This window comes from Spea bombifrons, chromosome 1 (assembly GCF_027358695.1).
Source record: "Spea bombifrons isolate aSpeBom1 chromosome 1, aSpeBom1.2.pri, whole genome shotgun sequence".
NCBI lineage: Eukaryota > Metazoa > Chordata > Amphibia > Anura > Pelobatidae > Spea > Spea bombifrons.
In genome coordinates, this window is record NC_071087.1 from 139,521,549 (window position 1) to 139,545,642 (window position 24,094).

General features: G+C 36.5%; 1 protein-coding gene across 1 annotated transcript in view; it reads right to left on the reverse strand.

Annotated features, from left to right (window-relative positions):
• The window catches only part of ADGRV1 (adhesion G protein-coupled receptor V1), a 172,913-nt gene that overhangs the window by 13,026 nt on the left and 135,793 nt on the right, over window positions 1–24,094 (reverse strand). The window contains exons 84-85 of the mRNA XM_053474949.1: window positions 14,310–14,426; window positions 10,654–10,832 (exon numbers count right to left, since the gene is read on the reverse strand). Of these exons, the coding sequence (XP_053330924.1) occupies window positions 10,654–10,832; window positions 14,310–14,426 (296 nt within the window). The remainder of the gene's footprint in view (window positions 1–10,653; window positions 10,833–14,309; window positions 14,427–24,094) is intronic.

Below are 24,094 nucleotides of genomic sequence, written 5' to 3' on the forward strand. Positions count from 1 at the left end.
TAGGTCACACTTTTTTGTATTAGGACAATTTAAACTGCCCACTAATAGGTAAAAGCACAAAATTCTAAACTTTTTACAGCAGCACATGGGACACACACATTATGCTCCGTGAATAACCGTGATCATTATGTCACAAGTTGGGCGCTTGCATGCACATCACACAATCTTCTGGGGCACAGAGAAAGATTACATTACTGTTAATAATACAGAGGTCTTATCAACAGCTGCTTCACAAAATAACTTGAATGTTTGCAGAGGTCCCAGGTTATGAAACTAGGTTTCAGTGAGTTTTGTATGGGTTGGGGTGGGGGCTCTTAAAGTACTTCCGCACACCACACAGGCATAGTCTCTCCCCCATTCCTCCAATCAGGGGAGAGGATGTGCGCGGAAGCGGACAAAGAAAGAACACAGAAAAACAAGAAGAGGCAAGAGAAGGAGTAGAGCTGTGGAAAAGGAGATGGGGACAAAGAAGTGGTTGGCAGAGAAAATAGGGGGGCATTGTGTTAATCTCAACCTCTCTCGACGTATCAACAAAATGAACTATATATATAGAGAGAGAGAGAGAAAATAGAAAATAGGGGTCATTGTGTTAATCTCAACATCTCTCAACGTATCAACAAAATGAACTATATATATATATATATATATATATATATATATATATATATATATATACATACATACAGTCAAAAAACAAATGTAAAATGTAAAGGATTCAAAATGTGCATGTCTGTCTTGCAGAAACTGTTTATACCAAAAGCTGTGTTCTTGTGAAACAGATACCTGAGATCATCCAAGGTCCTGATAATCGCCTGATGGTTTTAAGGATAAGAATCATTTTGTACATTTTTGTAGTTGTTTTTACTGCTTTAATTAATTCCACCACCCCATGGTGACAAATGAAAGCTATATTTCTCTTTTTATCTGTCCACAGGTTTAATGGGTTTTTCTATGAATAGATAGCAAAAGGAGTACATGATGGGACCCTAGGATTGTCATTATGTTTCCTTGAAAAGACCATTTTAAACCACAATTCCTCATTAAAATTTGCATTGCCTTGTTGCAAAAATATAAAAATATATATATATATTTACTAAAAATGAGTACAAGTTACATAAAGCAAATGCTTTCTTGACAAAATATTAAAATGTTATTTTTTTAATCACGTGGTTTTGTTCTTTACAAAGAAAATACTAAAGCTCAACTTTAGGACATTAACCTAAATTCCATTAGGTTACTTTGAGTGATAAGATAAATGAGGTCATAGTGCACAGTCTACAGTATGTGAAGCCCAGTAGGTCAACAATTTGGCATTGTTGTAGTTTTCTAGTAAATATACCCCACAAGGTATAAATATAAAAAAGATTACATATTCGAGCAATACAAATCACTCTTGTAAGAAACTGAAATACCCTCAATGTATTATGTTTTGTTTCTGTATATTTATGGTGAATAGACCCGTTGTACAGCCTTGTGAAATATAGTGGTGCAATATAAATCAGTAACATTTTTCTCTACCATGTATATAACAGGCCAACAATATATATATATATATATATATATATATATATATATACACACACACACAAACTACGTTGATATTTTTGAGTTGGTAGAGATCTGAGTTCTGATTTGAGGCCAAACGAGATCCTGGAGATGCATGGTAATCAAAGTATAAGTGGAATTCACTTGGTTTCCAGGAACATAGGTCTTCTAGTAGGGGTGAAAAGAATGCAATCCACAATCCACTACCTGATAGGGATATGGGCCAGCTTTCATCTGAATGTTAGATGGTCCAACAGCTGAGGATGCTTACAGGAGGGCTCTTGCTACACCTGATATTGGCATTAATTAAACCTAAGTGCAGGCTTACAATTGTGCAGGCTTACAATTTTATATCCTATGTGCACCATAGACATAGAGTGTGAATCCTAAACATACAACTAATTTCCCATGAATTTTGGGGTGATTCATTGTCCTGTTTTCAATGGAAAATAGAGACACTAAAACCTGCCTTGAATTACACTTATTGTACTGATAACGCGCTCTAATCTTATCAAGCTGACATACTGTTAATTATATCACTTGCATCTGTATAGTATCTCTGACCCCACAGCACGGAAACAAAAGGGGCCATTTGTGAAGAAACACTTGCAGAAATGAAATTGTGTGCCCTTTTTGTTATTTAGTTCACTGAAATGACAATCATCTCTAACTATACCGTCTGTGTGTTTATTTGGATGTTTTTTTGGTTTTATTTACATGCTAAACAGCTCGTCGTAAAGAATTTCTTGCATTTCAGGTTTGGTTTCTCCTGGAGCAGACATGATGTGACAAATATTTTGTCTTGTGATAACCATTGTATTTTGCAAAAAGAAAAAGCAATACAATGGATGTGAGATTCACATATAAAACACTTCCCACAGGGCTGTACAGCTTCACTGACTTCATGCATCCGAGTTGTTATACCACAGAGTGAGGCTTGGCTGTGTTTTTTTGCGTTAAAAAAAATATTGGAGTTTCTTCCCAAATGTTTTGCAACATGGTTACTGGCACGGACATAAGATGATTTTAGACGTTGCCAACAATTGCTCCAACCAGCTAATTAAGTTTGTTGTGTTACGGCTTGTTGGAGGTTCAAATTTTCATCACTCTTATTGTCTGGCACTAAAAATGAATGCTTCTCTGAACTGGAAATTTGGGGAACTCGGAGTCACTTAAGGGTTTAATCACAGAAGGTTATTATATCCATGGCTTGAACACTCCCTTAACCAAGATAAATATTACAAGTGAAATTAGATATCACTATAACAAACAGTACCTTCTGGTAAAGGATACAGCAAATCTCCTCTTTCAGCTGCCTCGTCTCAATAACAAGTTGTCATCAGCAGCATGTTTACAATACTACATCTTGTCTGCAGGTTCTCTGTAATCACACTCTTATTAAAAAATCATAATCTAGATATTAGATATAACAAAGTAGTAACTATGATTTCCACATAGCTGAACGCAAGGCGTAACTGGCAAACAGCCCCTCCGGAGGAACTCAATCAGAAAACCACGTAAGTCCATAGACTCTGATAACTAAAACAGTTAAAATGTGTTTAAGGACTAGGTTGGTTGTATTAAAAACAAAAAAAACGGGCTATAAAATTGAACCGGCAATACATCTATTTCTAACAAAATCTGGAGGTCATGTACAAAAACACACTTGGTTGCAAAGTAGTAAAACTTGAGAAATTTACAGGCCACGCGATTGGTTGCTATGGTGACTGCACTACGTTTTACACTTGCATTGCTATCTATAACCTGTATAAGTGAAGACATATACCCCTTTTCACTAGAGTTGTTATACCGAGTTCCCTTTTTATTCTTCTCTTTAAATAACATAACTCTTAGTCCTAAACACATGTCTTTGTGCCGATTTAGTTTCTGGTTTCTTGTGGTTTTTTTAAGCTCATAAACAGGAAGTTCCTCTGCAGTGAATTTTCTACGAGGCAGCTTTGGAAACACCTCTTATTAGCTAGCGTTGCTCATGCTGTAGCTGAACAAACTTTAGCTGGAAAGACAGGATACATTCATCTTGAGTCTTGTTTATACCCACACTGAAATGTTTAACAGACGTGCCAGGTTATTGTGTAACTCTCCAGCTCTGTGTAAAGATTAGCAGCCACACATACACCGTGTATCCCTGTCTTTCAGGGGATTTTTATTTAACCAGCACAGAATGATCTGTTAGCCATCTGTTAATAAACAGAATTTAAACTAAAACTTGGGGTTTTATGTTTACCGGCACTCCTTATATCCTGCAGATAGGTTTATTTCAACTCTCTCAGTAGGCCTGTGACAGAAGTGCTTAACATGCAGCCCTAAAACGTTTGGGATAGAAAGCCTTGTGTTCACCAGGTGGTTTACACCTGTCCCTACTATGACATCATAACACTGCAGCCCTGACAAAGGCTCTCTCACATTCCCAAATAAACCTATGAAATGATGTTCGCAGATTAAAATAAGTAATATATGTGCTTGGATCCAACTGTATTTGTATATCATGGGAGAACTCACCTCAACTTCCTGTTTTCAGGATTTTCATGGTTAAATACCCCTAATAAGTTACTTCTCTCCTTTTGTTGCATTACTGCTACCTTCAGCGGTACTCTTTGCAAGGTGGAATGACATGAAATTAAAGAACTAAGAAGCTAGTTTTATCACATTTTGCTACAGATCTGAGCTTCTCTGTGGCCAAATGGTGCCTAAGTTCGAATAAATCGATTTAGTTATGATAAATGCTGGGAAGGTACCAGTTCCCCTTTTTCTTAGTAAGTTATTCTTACTGTTCTAATGTTTACCCTTGAGAATAAAGATTAATAGAGGAATAACTAATTAACAAATAATGATGATGGTGCGGTGACCTACTGGATCTTCCTGTTTACAGAATATTTTTGTATTGTTTACATCTTTTCTTCTGGCTTTAAAAGCTTACTAGGTAAGGTGCAAAGTATAAAAAATATCAATCTTTTTTATACATTAACAGAAACCAGATATACTACCTGCTGCATAAAACCTACTCAAACAGTTCAAAGCAACATCTAATTCATCTTAAACAAAGTTCATCTGACACGGATTAGTCCCTAAAGTACCGGGTTAATGAATAAACCTACTAAATGCTGATGGATGGATACAGGTGGACATCAACCATACTGTGGCATACTTCCAAACGTTCCAAATAAGATGTTTTTATGTGACTATTTATAGTTATTTATGTACCTGAGTAAGGTATTTAGAGGTATTTATACACACATTATTGTGACTTTTAGAGCTGTAGAACTCTATGATACTCACTCTCAGAAAACATTTTAAGCTCATATAAAAGAGAGACATTTAGGGAGGAAGGATGTCCTCAAGATGCATTTATCCTCCCAAAATAATACATTTTGGTATATTAGGAAAGTATATGACAAAGCATGGAAATATTACTAAATGTCTACTGTCTCTGTCCAAAAATGATGAAGAATTATGAGATGTTGCTTAATTGTTTCTTAGTATTTCTCTGTTGCCCTTTCATCAGTTGTTGCACAGTTTTTATTTACAGATACTACTTGTCATAGCGATAACAGTTGCTCTCTGCTCAGCATCTCAAATAAAAACCTATGGGGCCTTAGGCAGTATTCAGACTGCTATAAATAGCAACACTATGCTATAAATAGTCATCCTTTAACAAATTCTAACACGTCTGTCTGGTTAAGGGTTTCAGTTTGTGCTGTAAGGGGTTTCACTGACCTCAGATAACCCATATCATACATGGACTTGTGTTTCCCAAATCAATAAAATCTATTTGTGCACGCAAAGATTACACGTTATCATATGTATTTCTACAGTACAGAGAATGTATAAATAAACCATTAAAACAACTGAAAATGCATTACGCACAGGTCAGTAGTTGTATCTTTAAAGCTTTCTTAAGATCTATTTCTGTGCGCCACATGAAAAAAAACATATTTCCTGTGTGCCTGCAGTCAGCCTAGCCCTGTTCTGATGGTTTGCGGTTATAACCGTACCTGCCGTTTCAGTGATGACAGATTGCAGTGATGTCATTCTCCATAAATAGCAGCGGTTAGTAAGCAGAGTGTCTGCTGAAAAAGTATTCCATTTAGATTTAATCCAATTGACGGTGGGTATATCCCTCATAAATATCCAATTAAAAGGATAGTTAAAAAAAAAAAAAGGAAAAATATATTTCCTTGAGGGAATAAGGCTCTATTATGTCGATTTCTACATAAAAGATTGGATTATGGTCTATTTAGGAAGGATAGGAGGGTAAGAAAAGACATTGCATATTTATATGTGAAAAATTAACTTAAAAATTTTAAGCGAACATTTAATTGAACAGTGTATTGATAATATAGAACCTGTGTTGTAAGAGTCCATTTGTAATCAAGAAGTCATGCTAGGCAGGCTGTTATTATCAAGGGTTTTAACTTCCCGAAATAAAGTTTCAGTTTAAAAAGTGTGAAAGAATTAACATTACTATTTATTGATCACATAACTGAATCTATCAGTGTAAACAATCACTTGTTTTATTCATATTTTTATTTAATGTTCCTTCTTTATGTTAGTGAGATTTTCCTAGCTCTCACATTCTCTAGAGGCATAGCCAGGCCATCTCAAGCACTTTTCCTTTATTTCCTATGATTTCACAGCAAAGATTGCATTGGAAAATAATTGCGATACAAATATGTATATTTGAAAAAATATATGATGGGTACATTAATAAAACTGTTGTAGTGATCCTGTTCTCCCCTTTAATGGCTTAAATGTTTTATGTGTCCTGATTTTTGGATGCTGTCAGAATCCTGTGTCCTTTTCTTGTTTTGTTTTCATGCATGATTAGACCAATACAATTTATAGTCCGTATAAATATACAATTTATATAAATGCCTAGCTACATTTTATATTTCCTCTTTCTTGCTTGTAAGGTTTATAGAGCAACATGGCACTTGAAAATGTCATTAAATGATTAAATGCAAATGATCTCAGCTGAAGTTAATTAACAAGACATTTTATCACTAGCGCCTTTAATCAATAATATAGAAAAATGCCAGCGACAGAGCATTTATCTGGTATTTTGCGTTTTTAGAGGTGATAAATATTTACACTGTTGACAGCAATTTGGAAAAGCAAATTTTACTTCAAAGTTCGCTTCATCTGCATATTTTAATTTCTCACTCAAATTTCATTGGAGTTTGGAATATTTTTATGAATTTCAATGTTTGGCCATACTGTAAAGAATGTACAGGAAGCAAATAGCTCTTCCTTTAAAATGAGCCGTATGATACAGAAGTCATTAGGAGAGCTCTCCATCTTAAAATGCGTTGTTACGTTCTTAATGGTTTTAATCAAGTCAAGGTATACTGTCTGCACAACTGTACTGTTATGTCATCAATGCATGTGCGCACAGCACATGATGTTCAGGAGAGATATATATATGAGTGCTTGTCAAGGTGGGTAGTAGAGACCTACGCGGGACGGCTTTTTTAAACCCGCTCCCACTGATCTTTGGCCTGCTCCCGCAATCTGGGTATTCCGCTCCCGCCACATTTGTGGCCAATCCCGCACACTCCCACCACATTTGTGGCCAATCACGCCCACTTCCTTACCTGAACTGCAGAGTTCCCGTGCAGTCCCGCAAGGCTGCCTTCTCGCTGCTCCCTCACAGTGTCTCTTCTCTTGCTCTTCCCAGGAACAAGGCAGAGTCACGGGAAGTGACATCACATGCAGGTACAGTGCCTGACCGCCCGCTCCCGCCTGTGGGACCCGCCTGCGGGACCCGCCTCCCAATGTAGCACCAGCATAACTGCAATGCTTGAGTGATCCATGAAACGTAGTATTATTAAAATACTAAAAGCCATAGAAAGAGTTCCTTTCGGGTTCCATCACACATGTTCAGTGTAGTTTGTCAGAATTTAAATTAATTTATATAGAGTCCATCTCGTCTGCCGATTTTTGTTATGATCTTCAATCATTGAGGTTGTCTTAGATTAAGGATATCCTAATGCCTATCACATGCATTTTCAACTTCCTTTACTGTATTAGCTTCTACCACTTTTGATGGGAGGTTGTTCCATTTATCTATCACCTTCTCAGTAAAGTAAAAACATGGAAGCAATGAACCCATCCATTTGTTATTGCGGTATTAATACGCATATTTATTTAAGAAAAGAAAATAACAATTTTTTTACTTGCATGTCCACTGCTATGTGAAAATCAAGACTTAGTAAATAATTCCAAAGTGATTGCCAAGAAAGGAAATACACACTTTACCACAGCTAAAAAAGCCCCACTTGTCAAACTAACTTCCATTTATTAGTTTGAATGAGCGTGGCAGATAACTCTCTGATCTTTACTTAGTGGTATATATTTGCTATATTGTATACCTTTTTGCTTCATTTGAAGCAGATAGTGAAATAGCACTTTATATTCTGTTAATTATGATACGCTATAAGAAATTGTAAATGAAAGTAGCTATCGTCGGTAGGGTTTTTAGCCATAAACCAAGATGTCCTATGAAAGTCACACCCACGTAAATTAGCACAAGGTTTACACTTTAGCTTGAAACTGCTTGCTCATCACACGGTATTGAGCAAGATACGACCACTGACTTACGACATAAAGAGGAATTAATCAAATGTGCAAAACCATCCCAAAAGATAGTATGCCATGCAATTGTTAGGCATGACTCAAATCATACAACTAAAAAATGGTTTGATTCTGTAAAAAATATGATACATTTAATATTAATATATATATACACAGTTCTACTCAAAAGAAAAGCAACTCTGCAAATGAACTCTATTAAATTTCATAAATGAACCTAAAGTTCAACTAAGAAACTCATTTAGATATACCGTATTTCCCCATGTATAAGACGCAACTTTTTAAAAAAAATTTAGGGGCAGTTATGGTTAATGGGGTGTTTAGGGTTAATTTAGGGGCAGTTATGATTAATGGGGTCTTGAGTTCAATAACTTTATGTAATACACTTTTTTTCAAATTTCAGTCCCCAAAATTAAGGTACGTCTTATACATTGGAGCGTCTTTGGGAAATACGGTAACATGGAAGTCACACTCATAGGATCTATCAGTGTTTTAGTGGATAAAGTGGGTATTTTGAAAATAGGAGACAAGTGCATGAATTCTATAGTTAGTTAGTCTGATGATGTTTGAGATGGTTAAAATGTCCTGGGACAGAGATGGTTAAAATGTCCTGGGACATCATAAAAGAAGCACCAAACTCTAGCCACATCTGCCCCACACTTAACATATTAATTATATGCAAATATGTTTAAGCATATGCTGAACAATAACACTAAAACTATTTACAGACATCAACAACAGCATCATATGTTGACACCCAGATAATAGAACAGACACAGAGGATCCAGGATGTTTTTAAAAGGGCGTTTAGGTTGCTAATAATTGACTCCACTGACGACTGACAGTTGGGTGTGCACTGTCGCTATGAAAAAAGTAGTTTGCATTTTATGTTATCTGATTCAACAATTAAATTGAGTGTTTACCAAATAAAGACTACAATTAGCTTGATTCAGTCAGTGGCCAATATCTAATCTAATATGGCTTCAAACAAATGCTTTGATACCTCTCTAAATAACAATAATAAAATGTTATATCTGTCCCTTGTATTGGTCATATACATCATCATATGTTTTTTTATGTGCAAAAATAAATATTTCTCTAACCTTTCAAATTAAAACAACAATGCAATGGTGCATTGCAACATATGTAAGGGCAGTAACATCTTTAAGGGCCAATAATGGTCTAGGTCATTACAATGTTAGCCCTTAAAGACAGGGGACTTAATATGATGCCCTCCATCCTGCAGATGGACAGGAGAATAACAGCCTGTTATCATATGAAGACAAAATTGCCATGAACTGATTTAAACAATGGTGTTTATGCACTAAAGATATAGTTTGCAGAAGAGTTGTGGTTTTAACTCTCTCACCTCACAATTCACTGTGAGGAGTCAACACTGCCCCTATACTGTGGGCAAAGAAATCCCATTGATTTAACTATGTATTTTAATATAGAGCAAGTCAAGGCCGTCTGCAACAGAATCTCACTGATTGGCTCTCCATAATGTATAGTGAAGTCAAGGAGCTGAAACACAACTCCTGCAAACTCTTCCTTCTAGTTGGCGAATCAAGACCAATGTAACAGCGCTTGTTACATTGCAAGGGATTAAAATGCCTAAATGAGAGTTCAGGTGTACACTTCTTTTGATGAGAGTCTCTGACAAACACCTGGCATCTGATTATGCATAATGTGATCAGGAATGCGGGGTTACAGAGCAATCACAGAGTAAAACGATGGACAGGCAAAGATTCTGCCTTCAAAAAAAATTGGAACGGAAAAAAATTGCAAAATAGCAATAAAAAGTTATTTAAAAAAAACAGTTTTTAAGGGACCCCTCTGATGGCAAAAAGTCCCCAAGGGATCTCTAGTCATGTTGCAATGCTGAAAGGGCAGTGTTTTGAAAAAGATATTTTTTAAAATATAAACATGAAGTGTTTTCAAAAGCAGAACACAAACACCAAGGTTAAAAAAGTCAAATTGTTTGTTTTCCTTAATATTCCCACTTTTGTTCATACAAATATGTTTGTTAGTTTATATATTTAGACATAGTTTTAAATGAAAGCTCTGCCAGTCCTGAAAAAAAACATTCACTTTATCACATGGAAAATAAGACAGAAGGATATCATGAATGAATAAAACAGAAAAAGCGCAGAAAATGCTTCAGTCCTAAGTGTAAAAATACATGAAGCATTTTTATAGTTTTAAAGAGACAGGGGTAGAGTGATCCACCTGATACCATGAATGCTCTGCAGTGCCTGGCTGATCAAAAAAATGTAATATTCTATTCCCGCATAGACTCTTTAGGGCCCACACTGTTACCTATACATGCTGTTCTTTTATATGTGTTTAATATGACATTTGCATGGAATTGCCATAGAACTTGTGACTTGAAATGATACATTTAATAAACAAATCTGAGAATTTTTATAAAAAAAAAACATTTGTAGAAACTGTTATAATAGAGTAGCATTCTGCATATTTATATTAAGAAAAACTTACATATCTCCATGGACCAGTCCATAAATCTCAGCCATGTTTTTATGATAGAGGCTCTTCAGAATGACCAGATGAAGAATTACAACAACAGCTGGGAGACCCCAACCCAAAACAAAAAACATCAGATGGCGTCGCTCTGCGTGCTCGTCATTCATCACCAGAATGTACCAAAAATTAACAGCCTAAAGAAGAACAAACAATAAGTTGCTGTTTTTTTTAAACAAAATATTTAAAGGTACAGTACTGTTTATTAGCCATTTCTCATTCAATATATATATATATATATATATATATATATATATATATATATATATATATATATATATATATATATCTTGTGGTCTTTGCAATATCCTAATACCAAATTATCGAATGGTCCAGTTGGCAGGGCAATTCAACCAGATACCAGGATAGAATAATCAACCAAATCTTTTATAGTGCCAACATTGAAAAAAAAAAATTGGGGGTGTTCGGCTCTAGGAATTATTAGAGGTGTATAAAATGTAGAGCTTCACTTACTTTGGACCTCTTTGGATAAATCTGCCACAATGATTTTTCTTTCTGGTCAGGATCAGTGCTTGGAGGGGGGGTCCCTGACGGCTGGCATCAGTGTGGAACTTAACTGTCTGAGGTACGGCTAATTCGGGTGGCAATAGCACTAGTAGCTAAGTGCAGGACACACTGTGGACTGGATCCATAGTGAGTGGCAAGCAGTGTGTCCACCTTGCAGGGGTTCATATGTTTTATTAGATTGCATTCAAATAAATTGTCACAATGTTCAATAACACCGTGGCCTTTTATCTCAATGCCTCTGCAGCTGTGTCCTTATTTGAATTTAATTTAATGACTATGTTGACATTGTACCAGTCACAAAATAATCTCTTTGCCCCTGTTTAATCAGCTTACACCCTTTCGGCTTTCATATCCATTTTGCAATTTAAATATCATCCCTCTTTGTGTCTATCTAGAACTCTGTAACTGATGGCGCTTCTAATACCTTTGTAATACCTTTTAATACCTTTCTTATGTTGTTTCAGACAGTACTGTTCCATTATATAACTTGAAAATGATCATGTAATAATATTTAAATGTTCTACCCAGCAAATTGATATAATGTCATTGCTATGTTAATGACAGGTGACTACAATTACTTATTTAAAATGATATGACTGTAAAAATATAATCTCTCCGTTAGATGTGCTTTTCGGATCACAATGTCCAGAACAAATCTGTTATTCCCAAATTACAGAATGCCATCAGCCAGGTTATCAGGAATATGTAATGAAGGTATGCTTGTAGTTGACATCAAAACCCATCAGCAGCTCTTAAAGTGTTGTATTTGGTCTGACATTGCATTATGAATGAGAAAAAACAACTTCAGCATTAATTTCAAATTCTAACTTTAATAAACCTTTGGCTTGTGCACACAGCCATGCTCACTATTATGTTCATTGGTAGATCTCATAGTATGTCCTTGGCATTTATATCAGGATGTGATCACATTGTACATGGTTACAATATGAGACAGGTAGTACAATTTAGACCATGGAATGATTTCATGCCAAAGTAATCATTAGAGACAATTATGTAATACAACCGATACCACTGAGTTTTGTTTCAGAAAACCTTTGAGTTTGTTCTTGCCTTAACAGTACTAATCTAATTTAAACATCTTTAGGGTGCATTCAATTCTAGATTTAGAAAGGATTTTAATGAATTATTGTTATATATAATTCTTCAAAATGTATCAGCTTATGAAGACCACCCACCACCTTACCAGAAGAGCCACTTCACAACAGCACATACCTCTTTTGATTTTACAGATCCCTGTGCCAGTCAGGGGAGATGAGAAGAACTCCTCAACTGGCCCATGATCCCCACTGCACTCCAAGGCAGGACAGTGGTGCGGCAATGCGGAAAGTGCCGGAAAACCAGGACTGTCCCATGAAAAATTAGGGCATTTAGACTATAGAGATGCTCGCAAGCATGACCTCTAAGTGTGCCTTGTGTCGTGTGCCGCTCAAACTGGTAGAGATTCAGATGGAATATTTTGATGTTGGTGACTCTAGTATATAATGGAATTGTAACCCAAGGGACAGTTTCTCAAATTAAACCCCTGTGGTCAGATTTGCTTCTGATAACAACATTCTACACCTGCCATTTGTGAGCTTATAGCAGACCAGTAAGCAGCATTGAGACAGGGCTGCTCTGTGTCTTTATAATTCCCAGGTATATTTAATGTTTCAAGGTAGCTAGAGCTTATTTAATGAATATTTAATCAATACAACTTAAACTCTGAATAACCTATAATGATTTCATATCGTTTTAGTGCTTAGTTAATTGCACTCAGAAATACCAGCTTAAGCAAACAATATCTGAAAATGTGTTATGTATTAAATACAGTGAATTATGGGCATAAAATACCCATGATCACAGCTTAGCGGATGTCAGCACAGACCTTATGGCTCCAAAGTAAGTGATGTGAACTCTGTCTTAATAAACATTACATTGTTATACTATAAGGGCTGTATAGTTGGACTAAGATAAACAATTATTTATCAGAGAACAAAATCTTCCTGATGAAGCAAAGGAAGTAAAAAATGCACCAGACTAGGAAGAGCCCAATAATAACTAGCCATGGCCAACAACTGGTATGAATAAATGCAGAAGAGGATAAAGAGGGCAGCAATAACATTAGTGACATCCAGACACACAATAACATTAACAACAAACATCAGCAGACATAAGGTATTTTAGTACAGAAGGAGAAGATGGTCCTGCTCATTTGATCTTAAAATCGATTAGGCTTACACTGCTTGTTTGTGGCACCGAAGGGGTCTTGTGATATTAAGTATTAGCCAAGATCATTATGCTTTTTAACTTAATTATGAATATGCAGGTAAGTTGATACATACTGTAATTTGACATGGCCCACATGTCATATGATAATTGATTAACCATAAAAAAGAGGTCAAGAGTTGACAGAGGACATATTGTAGGACTTTGATTGAGACAAGTATTAATTCAGATCAAAAGTTTAGTAACTGACCATTGTGACAATCAAGAAATTAAAATTTTTACACACGGGTATTTTAAAATGTTAACATGGAGAAGGAAACGTATAGAAATGCTTCTCTTTCTCATTATGGCCTGGTGTCGTACTTCTCCAACAGGGTGGAGACCCACAACAAGTGGATCACAGGAAAAGACAGAAGAAACAGAGAAAAAGAAGTGGCGGGAAGGAGAAGCGGAGACACAAAGAAGGTAGAGAAACACTGATGTTTATGAGATAGTGAGTCATTTAGAATGAGGGAATGAGAGTTTATGAGGGTGAAGAAAAAAACAAAATAGAAGCGAAAAGTCAGAGTTCTCTGTTATGTTTTCGCTTGTTTAATTGGGGTCCCTTTTCGTTTTTGGACATTCGTACAAATTGACGATATTGGCATGAAATATTGGCAAATAAAAGAGCTTTTTGTAACTTTCTGTGTTTTTTTAATGTTACTTACCTCAACAGAGAAAAGTAAAATCGCAGAAATGCTAAGGTTCGTGAACAATTAGACACTCATATACAGTATTTAGCGTACAGTGTTCAGCAGGATTAGCAGAATATGAAACTATTTTAAGCATTAAGCATTTTGGACACAGTAAACTGTACTCACCTGGATAAGCATCCAAACGAACTGACAGAGGTAGAAATAGTGAGTCACAGATGCTAAACCTGAGCAGCTTTCAGTGGAGAGCTCCCGGCTGATATATGCTGAGGCCAGGAAAGAGACCTACAGGGTACAAGCAAGTCTATTTATATGATATATGCTGTAAAATATCAAATTTAACACTAGATTTTCTTTATTTTGGGACACTTTCAGAGAAAACGTATATATTTCAAAATATTTTACCCTAAAAAGGACATGAATGTATACTACTGTACAAGCTTTTACCTATTTTATCAATACCAATAGCATGAGCAAGGATACATTAATACTATACAATATTGTTTTTCTTCTTTTCTCTTACTTCTTATGCTCCAAATATTAATATACTGTTATATTTTCATATACGATAGTTACAAGCTAATAGCAATTTACAGGAGCAAACTAAACTCCATGTTCTACATGGTAGATTAAGGACAAGGGACATTTTCATTGATGGGATATAAAATTAATAAATTACTTATGGTGTTTGAAGCAGGTAGTGGCACAAATCTTCTCAAAATGACAAAACACTGGCAGGGGAAATTGCAGCTTTCATGTGATACATCTCAAAGTATACCATGGCACAAAAGCATTCTAGAAGCAATAAATTCTCTCTCTGTGACCCCATTTTGCAGACCTTATCATTAAGACGTTTGTAATTGCATGTGTTAAAAGAAAGGAAAAATGGCATGTTTATAACTTTACACACTAGACTTCCCTTTAAAATGTAGCAGGATTTAGGCCTCCGTTCGATAATTTACTGGGTTGGGTTGCTAAAACTCAGCAAATCTCAGTGTACACTGTACAGCTTAGCCGAATCAGAGAAGAACGTGTTACTCAACTTGACAAATTCATTTTATATCAAACAGCTCAATGCAATGCTGAATTGAAACAAGTTTACTTCCCATTGTCTGCAATATAAATTACCATCTCATATTAATACCTACAGTATAAAGTTATGAGGACTACACTTTATATGGAATTAACACATAACGCAGAAGAATCCTAGTTGTACTGTAATACTAGTGCTCCCAGAAGGGTAAGTATTATTCAGATCATTTGGGGAACACGTCATGGGAAATTTCAACTCCTGTATTCACAATGGAAGCATAGAATTTGACGGCATATAAGAACCATGCGGCCCTTCTGGTCAGCCCATTATTCTTGCGGTAAAGACTCAAATCTCAGTCTCGCTCAAGTGTTATATTCTATGATCTCTTGTCCTTACATTTCTCATCCGTGTATCTTGTACTTTATATCACAGGCGGTGCAGTAACTGAGAAGGAGGAATCAATAGTGTAGAGATGTGTGCCAACGGCTGCACAAATCTCCACTTTTTGTCACATTACACCACCAGGGGTGAAGCGGCACTGCAGCAGTTATGACTGGGCTGAACGGGGTCAACTGGAGAAGGCCTCCACTGCAATTTATCATAATTAACCCCTTAATGGCAATGACTGTACATGAATGGTCTCAAAATGCATTGTTTTCAATGCGTTTAAGGACCGCCCATTGTCCTCAAGGGGTTAACAATTCCTTGACATCAACCTGAAACCAGTGCAAATTTTGCTTATTCTCTATAAAAATCACTAGGAGAATAACTAGGAGAATTAATCATAATCTCCTAATTGTAATGGATGACAGCTTGCGGCATTGAGTTAGCTGGTTGCTCAATTTAAGGAAATTTGGATCTGTTAGGCGATTTCATTTCGACCAACACTCTGACCCAAACTAATTCCACATGCATTATGGCAAATCCCCCTCTCAATTTAAAATTCTTAAAATATATAAATTAGAGAATAATAAAAATCCCATTTTCACCAATCTCTTTAATATGGCATTTTTTTTAAAAAAAAAACATAGTGTGAAGGTGCCAATAAAGTAGAATTTATTTTAAAACCTTTCATTAATTCCCCTGATCAGAAATCACAGTTTTATTATCTACCCTACCGAGAAGCGTCAGAGACACATTTGAATGCCAGAAACTTGCTTACCCATAGTTAATTGGATTAATGTTGCCTCACTTTTGATTAGATAAGCCCAGTAACATGCCAAGGCTTGGTTGTTTTTCTGTTCATGTAGAAACAAAACTGTTTTTAACTTTGATTATTAGAAAAGTGCAACAAAGGGACAAGAAAATTACTTGCATAATTGGAGTTTTCTTAGAAAAGGTCTAAGAAAATAGTTTTAAAGCATGAGAAAGGGCATTTAACTCTGTTTTAGGAAAGACAAATAAAATATGTTGTCACGTGATAGTCTTAATAAATACAAGATTAGTATTCCTTCCCTGCTAGTTATAGAGAAACAAAATAATATTTATTGAGTGCTACTTGAGCACACTAGATATAATCCTTACAAAGTAATATGAATTTCCAAGTCCTATGAGTCCATACAGCATACTAGCCAAATCCTGCCAAGTACTATCATTAAAATCACAAAGGGAGAGGCGCATTCCTATATAATCAGTATTATATTTGTATTTGCTGTTGCAAAGATTTTTCCCTAACCAGATAAAGCTGATATGGTTGTCAGCACAGCAGTAGAGAAAGGGAGCCTGGAAGCAAAGCTGGTTTGTATTTTACATGGAATTTCCATTTTTTTCCACTTGATCTTTTCCCAATTCACCATTCTGTTATGTAAAATGTTTACATAGGTATAGGAGACGTGCTTATGTAAGTATGACAAATCTCAAACCCCCTATCAAACAGTACTAAAGCAAGCATTTACATGAGAACAAGGGTAAAAAGGTAATTACATAAAATATCCAGAATCCCCTACACCGCGGAAATACGGCTGCACCACGGAGAGACCGGCGGCTGGGAGCGGCGGTCCGGGTGGCGGCCCCCAATGAGAGGTGGGTTGTGGTCTCTGAGCCTGACATTATGCCTACTTGACTTTGCAAGACAGGTTCTATTGGTGTTTAGATTTGACAGAGCTGGCCGTAATCATGCCTGGGTGTTTCTAGTGAAATTGAACCCAATTATCAATTACATTTGGTTAATTGATTGAGTTAGTAACTAAAGAGGCAATCGCTTTTTCACACGGGGCCATATTGGGTTGGATAGATCTTTTCCTTCTATACATATAATTATCATTTAAAAACTGCATTTTGTCTTTACCCGGGTTATCATTATCTAATGTTAAGATTAGTTGGAAGATCTATGTGAAAAATATGCAAAAAAAAAAAAGAAATCAGGAATGGACAAATACTTTCTCACAGCACTGTAGGTTTATATATATATAGTAGATATGCTCTATGAAAATACAATTGCATATAAATATGGGAGACAATAAATTGTGACATGTTTGTGCCATTTCAAAATGTAAAATTTGGCAGAAAAACTATCTTTACACAGCCCAAAATCATTCCATAATTTATTGTGTCAGTTCTGCATTTCTCTTTATTTCTTTGATGCACTTGTCCTAACCTGTATTTGTAACAACAAACCTATGACATATAGTTATGATTAAAGACAGACCGTTCCTTAGGGCTATGTAGCTCCTTGCATGAGCAGTAGCAAAGTACATTGTTTTTGCTGAACCTAAAAAAATGACCAAAAAGTGGGAATTCTTCTGGTTCTCAAGGTTCACCATGACCTTCATATATGACTTCATGCCATCATAACCTTCATGTATGACTTCATGCCATCATAACTTGCATACTTTGATTGTTTTGGATGAAGAGTGGCAGGTGTTTTGGCAGTAATAATAACAAATATTACTATTTCTTCAGGATTAGGATAGAGGCACACCCCATACTGTATGCCTCGGCAATTTCTAGCCTGATTACCAGTCTTGCACAATGAATTGTTTTTATTTCAGCTGATGTGGAGCTAAAGTTCTTATGATGCTAGGTCAGCCATAATGGTGTTAATCCATGGATAGCCATCAACATACCATCTAAAGCTGCAAAATGGCCAAAATATACTTCATTTTAAGAAGCATGGCTGGACGAATGGGTCAAAAGAAATAGAGGTCAAAGAAATTGTGGCTAATATGTAACTGGGTATATTATTCAGAACAAAAAAATATATAAATTGCTTCCTGCAGTTCACACAAATATTATAGTTAATTTTATTTCTTAGGGACACTGTGATACATATTTACTAATACATACTTTGTTGTGTGTGCCTTTCCCATAGAATTTAGAACAAACGACAAATTTGATGGTGTATATTATAACATAGTCCTTATTTCTGTTATTACCATTAACGGTGGTTCAGAGTCCTTGAACAACAGCTACTTCTTAACTACATTTCCGGACACAGGATTAGTGCATAGGAAGAGAACCTTCGCTTGTCTACTATATGATAAACTGGTATGCCTATGATACTCTGCCCCTCTGCTATAGTTCATCAGCAGCTTGAGAGCTGAAGGTTCTGTACTTCCAGAGCAGTTTATTTAACCTTGCTCCGCCATAGTTTGGGTAACCCATGTGCCTACATTTCATGTGCTGTATCCTTTAGTATTCTGTTTTGGCCTTTAATTTATAAAATATTCATAGTTAATGTTTTCAGGAATATTTTCTCCCTAAAAGCAGCTTCTGCTCAACAGACCACAGCGGAAATATTTTCTTAATTTAATTAGTTTTATAAAGACATCTCTGATATAGCACTTAGAAGATTCAGTTGCAACTTTTTAAATGCCAATAACACAAGCAGGAGAAATGTATTTATCCAAAAACTAAAATGTAAACGATTAGCAAAATGAATATGATGTTTTAACCTTTTGAGTATCGGGGACTTGGCACTAGAGGACCAGGTCAATTTCATGGCTTTGCCTAGGCTATGTAAGAAATCAAAGGGAGAGCTTACCACGCATGTGTATACAATACTTGCTGAGCCAGCACTGAAGCCGAATACATCTCCAGCATGGCAAATAGCTTATAGTGGGGAAAGAGCAAATACATATGGGGGGATTCTGCAGAATTCCCATGCATTTGATAGGGGGAAACGACAAATGGATTAATAGCTGGAGTGAACCTTTAAGCCCACAATATCCTAAAGTCTGTAACACTATTCTGAGGATAATCTAACCAAAAGTGTAGTAATGGGTAAAATACCACCACAAAGGGTTAAATGGCACCTTTGCTGTTCATTATTATAAAAATAAAACTATTATGGTTTCTATTATATATATCATTAACAAATTAATTGTGTGAAGTAAATTTTGTGTTTTTTAATTGTTTACTTTTAACAACTACAACAGATTATATATATATATATATTTTGCAAATGTTGATTTTGTTAACATGAAGCAAATGTTCTACTATTGAATTTATTTTTTTTATTACTTATGTCGTTATTGATGTTGAATATTTCTAATACTGCATCCAGGCTCCTTGAAATAACTGTCTTTAGCAGTCTCCTTCACCCTTTCTATCCCACCTCTGCTTTCCCTTCCCACAGTAGACGACGCCGGTTCAAACTGGCTGGCTCCAGACATAGCAGCATCCTCTTCATGGTTTGCTCTTGCATTCAGAGCCTTTGTTTCCACTTGGAAAAAAAAATCTATCCTGCTATAGTGTAAAGCTCAAAAATAAAACATAACAAACATTCAATTTTTAAATAACATTATAATTATTCATTTTTGTATTGTATTATGGAAGCTTCAGCGGTTCTGTGCTAAGTTTTGAGTAAATTCACTTAACCGTATCTATCTTGAATTATTATTAGATAATTCCATTTTTAAAAAGTATCAGAAAAACATGCAATATGTTGTAGGAATATTATATATACCTGTATTTATTATTCTACTAAGGTTTGTTGGTTTAGGTTATAAAGAGGTTAACATCATTTGGATATAAATGTTATATTGTCACTATCACTATTTTATAGTTTTGGTTTTTTTGGTATTTATCGGTAATTTTTTAAATAGTTTATTTGGTATTTGGTGGCTACTTTGCAACCTAATATTAGTGAATTAGATTTGAGGCCACAGAGCCAAAGTCAGTTATCAACGCATATAAAAATGGGTGCAGATAACTGCTCCATGTACAGCATTAATAATATGTCACATAAAATTAACAAAATAGTTCACCAAATAAAACCAAAAATGTATATAATAGACTACATCATGCATATCACAACGTAATGCATCAATAATGCACACCAAGAGAAATCGCAGCACGAGAGGTTTTTGAGAGCTGAGCCCTGTTTGAGATCCAAGCTACGTTTTCTTACAAGGTACATTTTCAGTGTGACATACAATAGGGAGATATACCGGTATATTTATACTATACTTTATCAGCCTCTATCATTCCCCTTAACCCTTGTACTGCCGCCCATGGCTTACATGTTTTGTGGTTAGTATTGCTTTTGACTTGATAAATGGAGGTTGATGCTATCGAAAGCTCATCCTTAAATGAAATGTTAGCATAGCTATCCCAAGCTACACTATAAGGAAAAAAGTAATAGGACACCTGATCATTACACCAACAGATTACATTGCATTCTAAATACATAGACATTAATATGTACAGGGCCGGCCCTACAATGGCCCCAGGCGGCACTTTTGAAGGGGCGGCACTTTGCCGCCCCAAGCGCTTTATCGTTTTTTTTTAAGCTGAGGAGAGAGAGGGGCACCGAGTGGTTTTCGCTTACCCGCTCGGCGCCTCTCTCTCCTCTGCGGCGAGTCTCCCTGTTCGGTCTCGGTGCCGGTTTGTAATGCCGAGCGCCGGAAGTGACGTCAATTTCCACCGCTCAGCATTACAAGCCGGCACCGTGGCAGAGCAGGGAGACTCGCCGCAGGACTGTTTAAAGGTAAGTACCTTTAAACGGGGGGGGGGGTTAGGGTAGATAATGGCGTCGGCGCAGTTTAAAATGCTGCCCCCCCCCGGCGTCGGCGAGGGGGGGGCGGCATTTTAAACTTCGTCCCAGGCGGCATTAAGTCTTGGGCCGGCCCTCAATATGTAGTTCATCCACCCTTTGCGGCTATAACAGCTTCCACTCTTCTGAGAATGCTTTCCACAAGATTTTAGAATGTTTCTGTGGGAATTTCTGCCCATTCATCCAGTAGAGCATTTGTGAGGTCAGGCACTGATGTTGAATGAGAAGGACTAGCTTGCAATCCCCTTTCCAGTTCATCTAAAACGTGTTGAATAGGATTGAGGTCAGGGCTCTGTGCAGGCCAGACGTGTTCTTCCACACTAAACTGATCCAACCATGTGTTTACGGACCCTGCTTTGTGCACTGGAACACAAGGCTGGAAGCATAGCGTTGTCAAAAATGTCTGGTTATGCTGAAGCATTGAGATTTCCCTTCACTGGAAGTAATGGGCCAACCCCTCAAAAACAGCCCCAGACCATTATCCCTCCTCCACCAGACTTTACAGTTGGCACAATGTAATCAGGCAGGTAATGTTCTCCTGGCATCTGCCAATCCACCCACCCATCAGACTGACAAACAGAAAAGCGCAATTCTCCACTCCAGAGAACACATTTCAACAGCACCAAAGTCCAGTGGTGGCATGCTTTACGTCACTCGATCCGACGCTTGGCATTGCACTTGGTCATGTGAGGGTTGCATGCAGCTGCTTGGCCATGCAATCCCATTCCATGAAGCTCCCACCACACAGGTTTTAGCTATTAATGGCAGTTGACTTTTGGAACTCTTCAGCTATGGAATTAGCAGAGTGTTGGCGACTTTTACACACCATGCGTCTCAACACTCAGTTACCCACTATGTGACTTTAGGTGGTCTTCTGCTTTGTGGCTGTTCCTACACACTTTCACTTTCCAATAATGGAAATGGAGCATGGATGACATTTCACAAACTGATTTTTTGTAAAGGTGGCATCCTATCACAGTACCACACAGTACCACATTTTTTTCACAACTGTTTGCATGGCTAGGTGCTTGATTTTATACACCTGTGTAAATAGGTGGGTCCCAATACTTTTAATGTCATATACATTATTTTTCAAGTAAAAGTGCTGTATTCAAGGCTAGAAAACCTACAAGAGATGTGTTGTCTTGACTCTGGTTCTCAGCTATATTTCTTATTATACATGTGCTGCAGAGCATCGAGTCCAACATGGACAGTCTAAATTCTTCAAACAGGGCCGGACCGGCTTGGGCTGGCCCACTCGCTGAGAGATGGCATGACCCTGCTGTAGTACCACAGCAATTTACATGTGAAAGAGGCTCTAAAGACTGTGCGTGTTAGTGTGTGTCTTTGGTAGTGTTTGCACTGTGATGGGAGAGGAGTCAGGGAGATCACTTGCCCCCAAAAGATGCCAGTCCTTAAGTCTAATGCATAACATACTGTATTACTTATTCTTAAGAAGATTCAAAATTTTGCAAACACAGAGGGCTTGCTCATGCCTCTTATCTGGCCTTTGATGATGTCAATTAATCATACTCACACTCCTCATCAATTTTCAATTTAGGGAGTGTTAAATACAGAAACTGTAACTTTTTTATTAGGAAATGTAGCTTACAATTAACCATCTGGTTCCATGAGCTACTGTACGTGTACATACATATCATATATTCACTAGGACAGTGTAATGGGGATCGAGATCTAGAATTAACTATATTGAACTATTGCTGTTTTCACCAGTATTCGATTATACCAGCCATTGTACTGTACTTATCTTGTGGTTTTCGTGTATAAATATAAATGACAAAGAAGGTTTGCACAAATTGAGTGGTTAATAGGTGTCACACAGTGTTTCCTACTGAACCTGCACTTTTACTTACATTTCAAGTACACATTATTCTGGATTGGTATAATTACTGTAACACTGATTTTTTTTTAACCCCTTCATCACCAATAATGTACCAGGTATGTTATAAATAAATGAGGTGGATCTGCTGCATACTGACTGTGATTGCCAGCTAAAGAGATTCACATGTGTGTATATATATATATATATATCTATATATATACACACACACACATTTTAGCTTTTTTTCGCTTGACCCTAAGGATTTACTTTTTTATATTCAATTGCTTTTATTTAGTGTAGTGGGTGTCTAGTTAGTGGAGAATTTTCCAGATAGGGTTAGGTAAGGGTTAAAAATAAAAAAAATAAGTAAAAGATCTGAAAAAAAAATAATGTCATATAATAAATAAATAAATACGGTTTACAAAGAAAAAGCCCTACTCGTCCCCAAACAAAACCATATAATTTGTGTGCATACACTAAATAAGAAAGAGGAAAATAACAGTTGAAGAGCAGAGCAAAAACACAAGAATAGCTCTGCTCCTGCGTAAAATCCTTAAACTGGAAATAGAAGTTTTGTAGATTGAAAAAAAAAAAATACATTGTATCCCTTATAATCAGCCCATAGGGTGAAGTTAATTGGATCAAAACAATGTGAATTTGAGCCACCTGCAAGACAATGACGTTGGTGCTTCTGCTTAGTAGACACATACAGGACACGGGAAAGACAAAATGTACAGTTACGAAAGGGAACATAATGTATTTACTGGAGTTTAAATGTCAATAATCAGACATGTAAAGAGCTCCCCCTAGTGGTTATAAATGATCAGATGCTCAGGTTAGAACAAGAGGCCAAACCTGATGGTGTAGATGTGATGTAAGGAAGTTTTACTTACAGATAAATGGAACAGCCTCCCATCAGAGGTGGTAGAAGCTAATACAGTGAGAGAATTTAAAATACTTTTAAATACCGAAAAGGTATTTAACGAAGTAAAAGAGGGAAGCAAATTACAAAAGTTTGTAGTTTAAAATGAAGGGGTCAGAGTTCTATATGCTATTCAAGCTTAGAGAGTGGAATGCCCCTG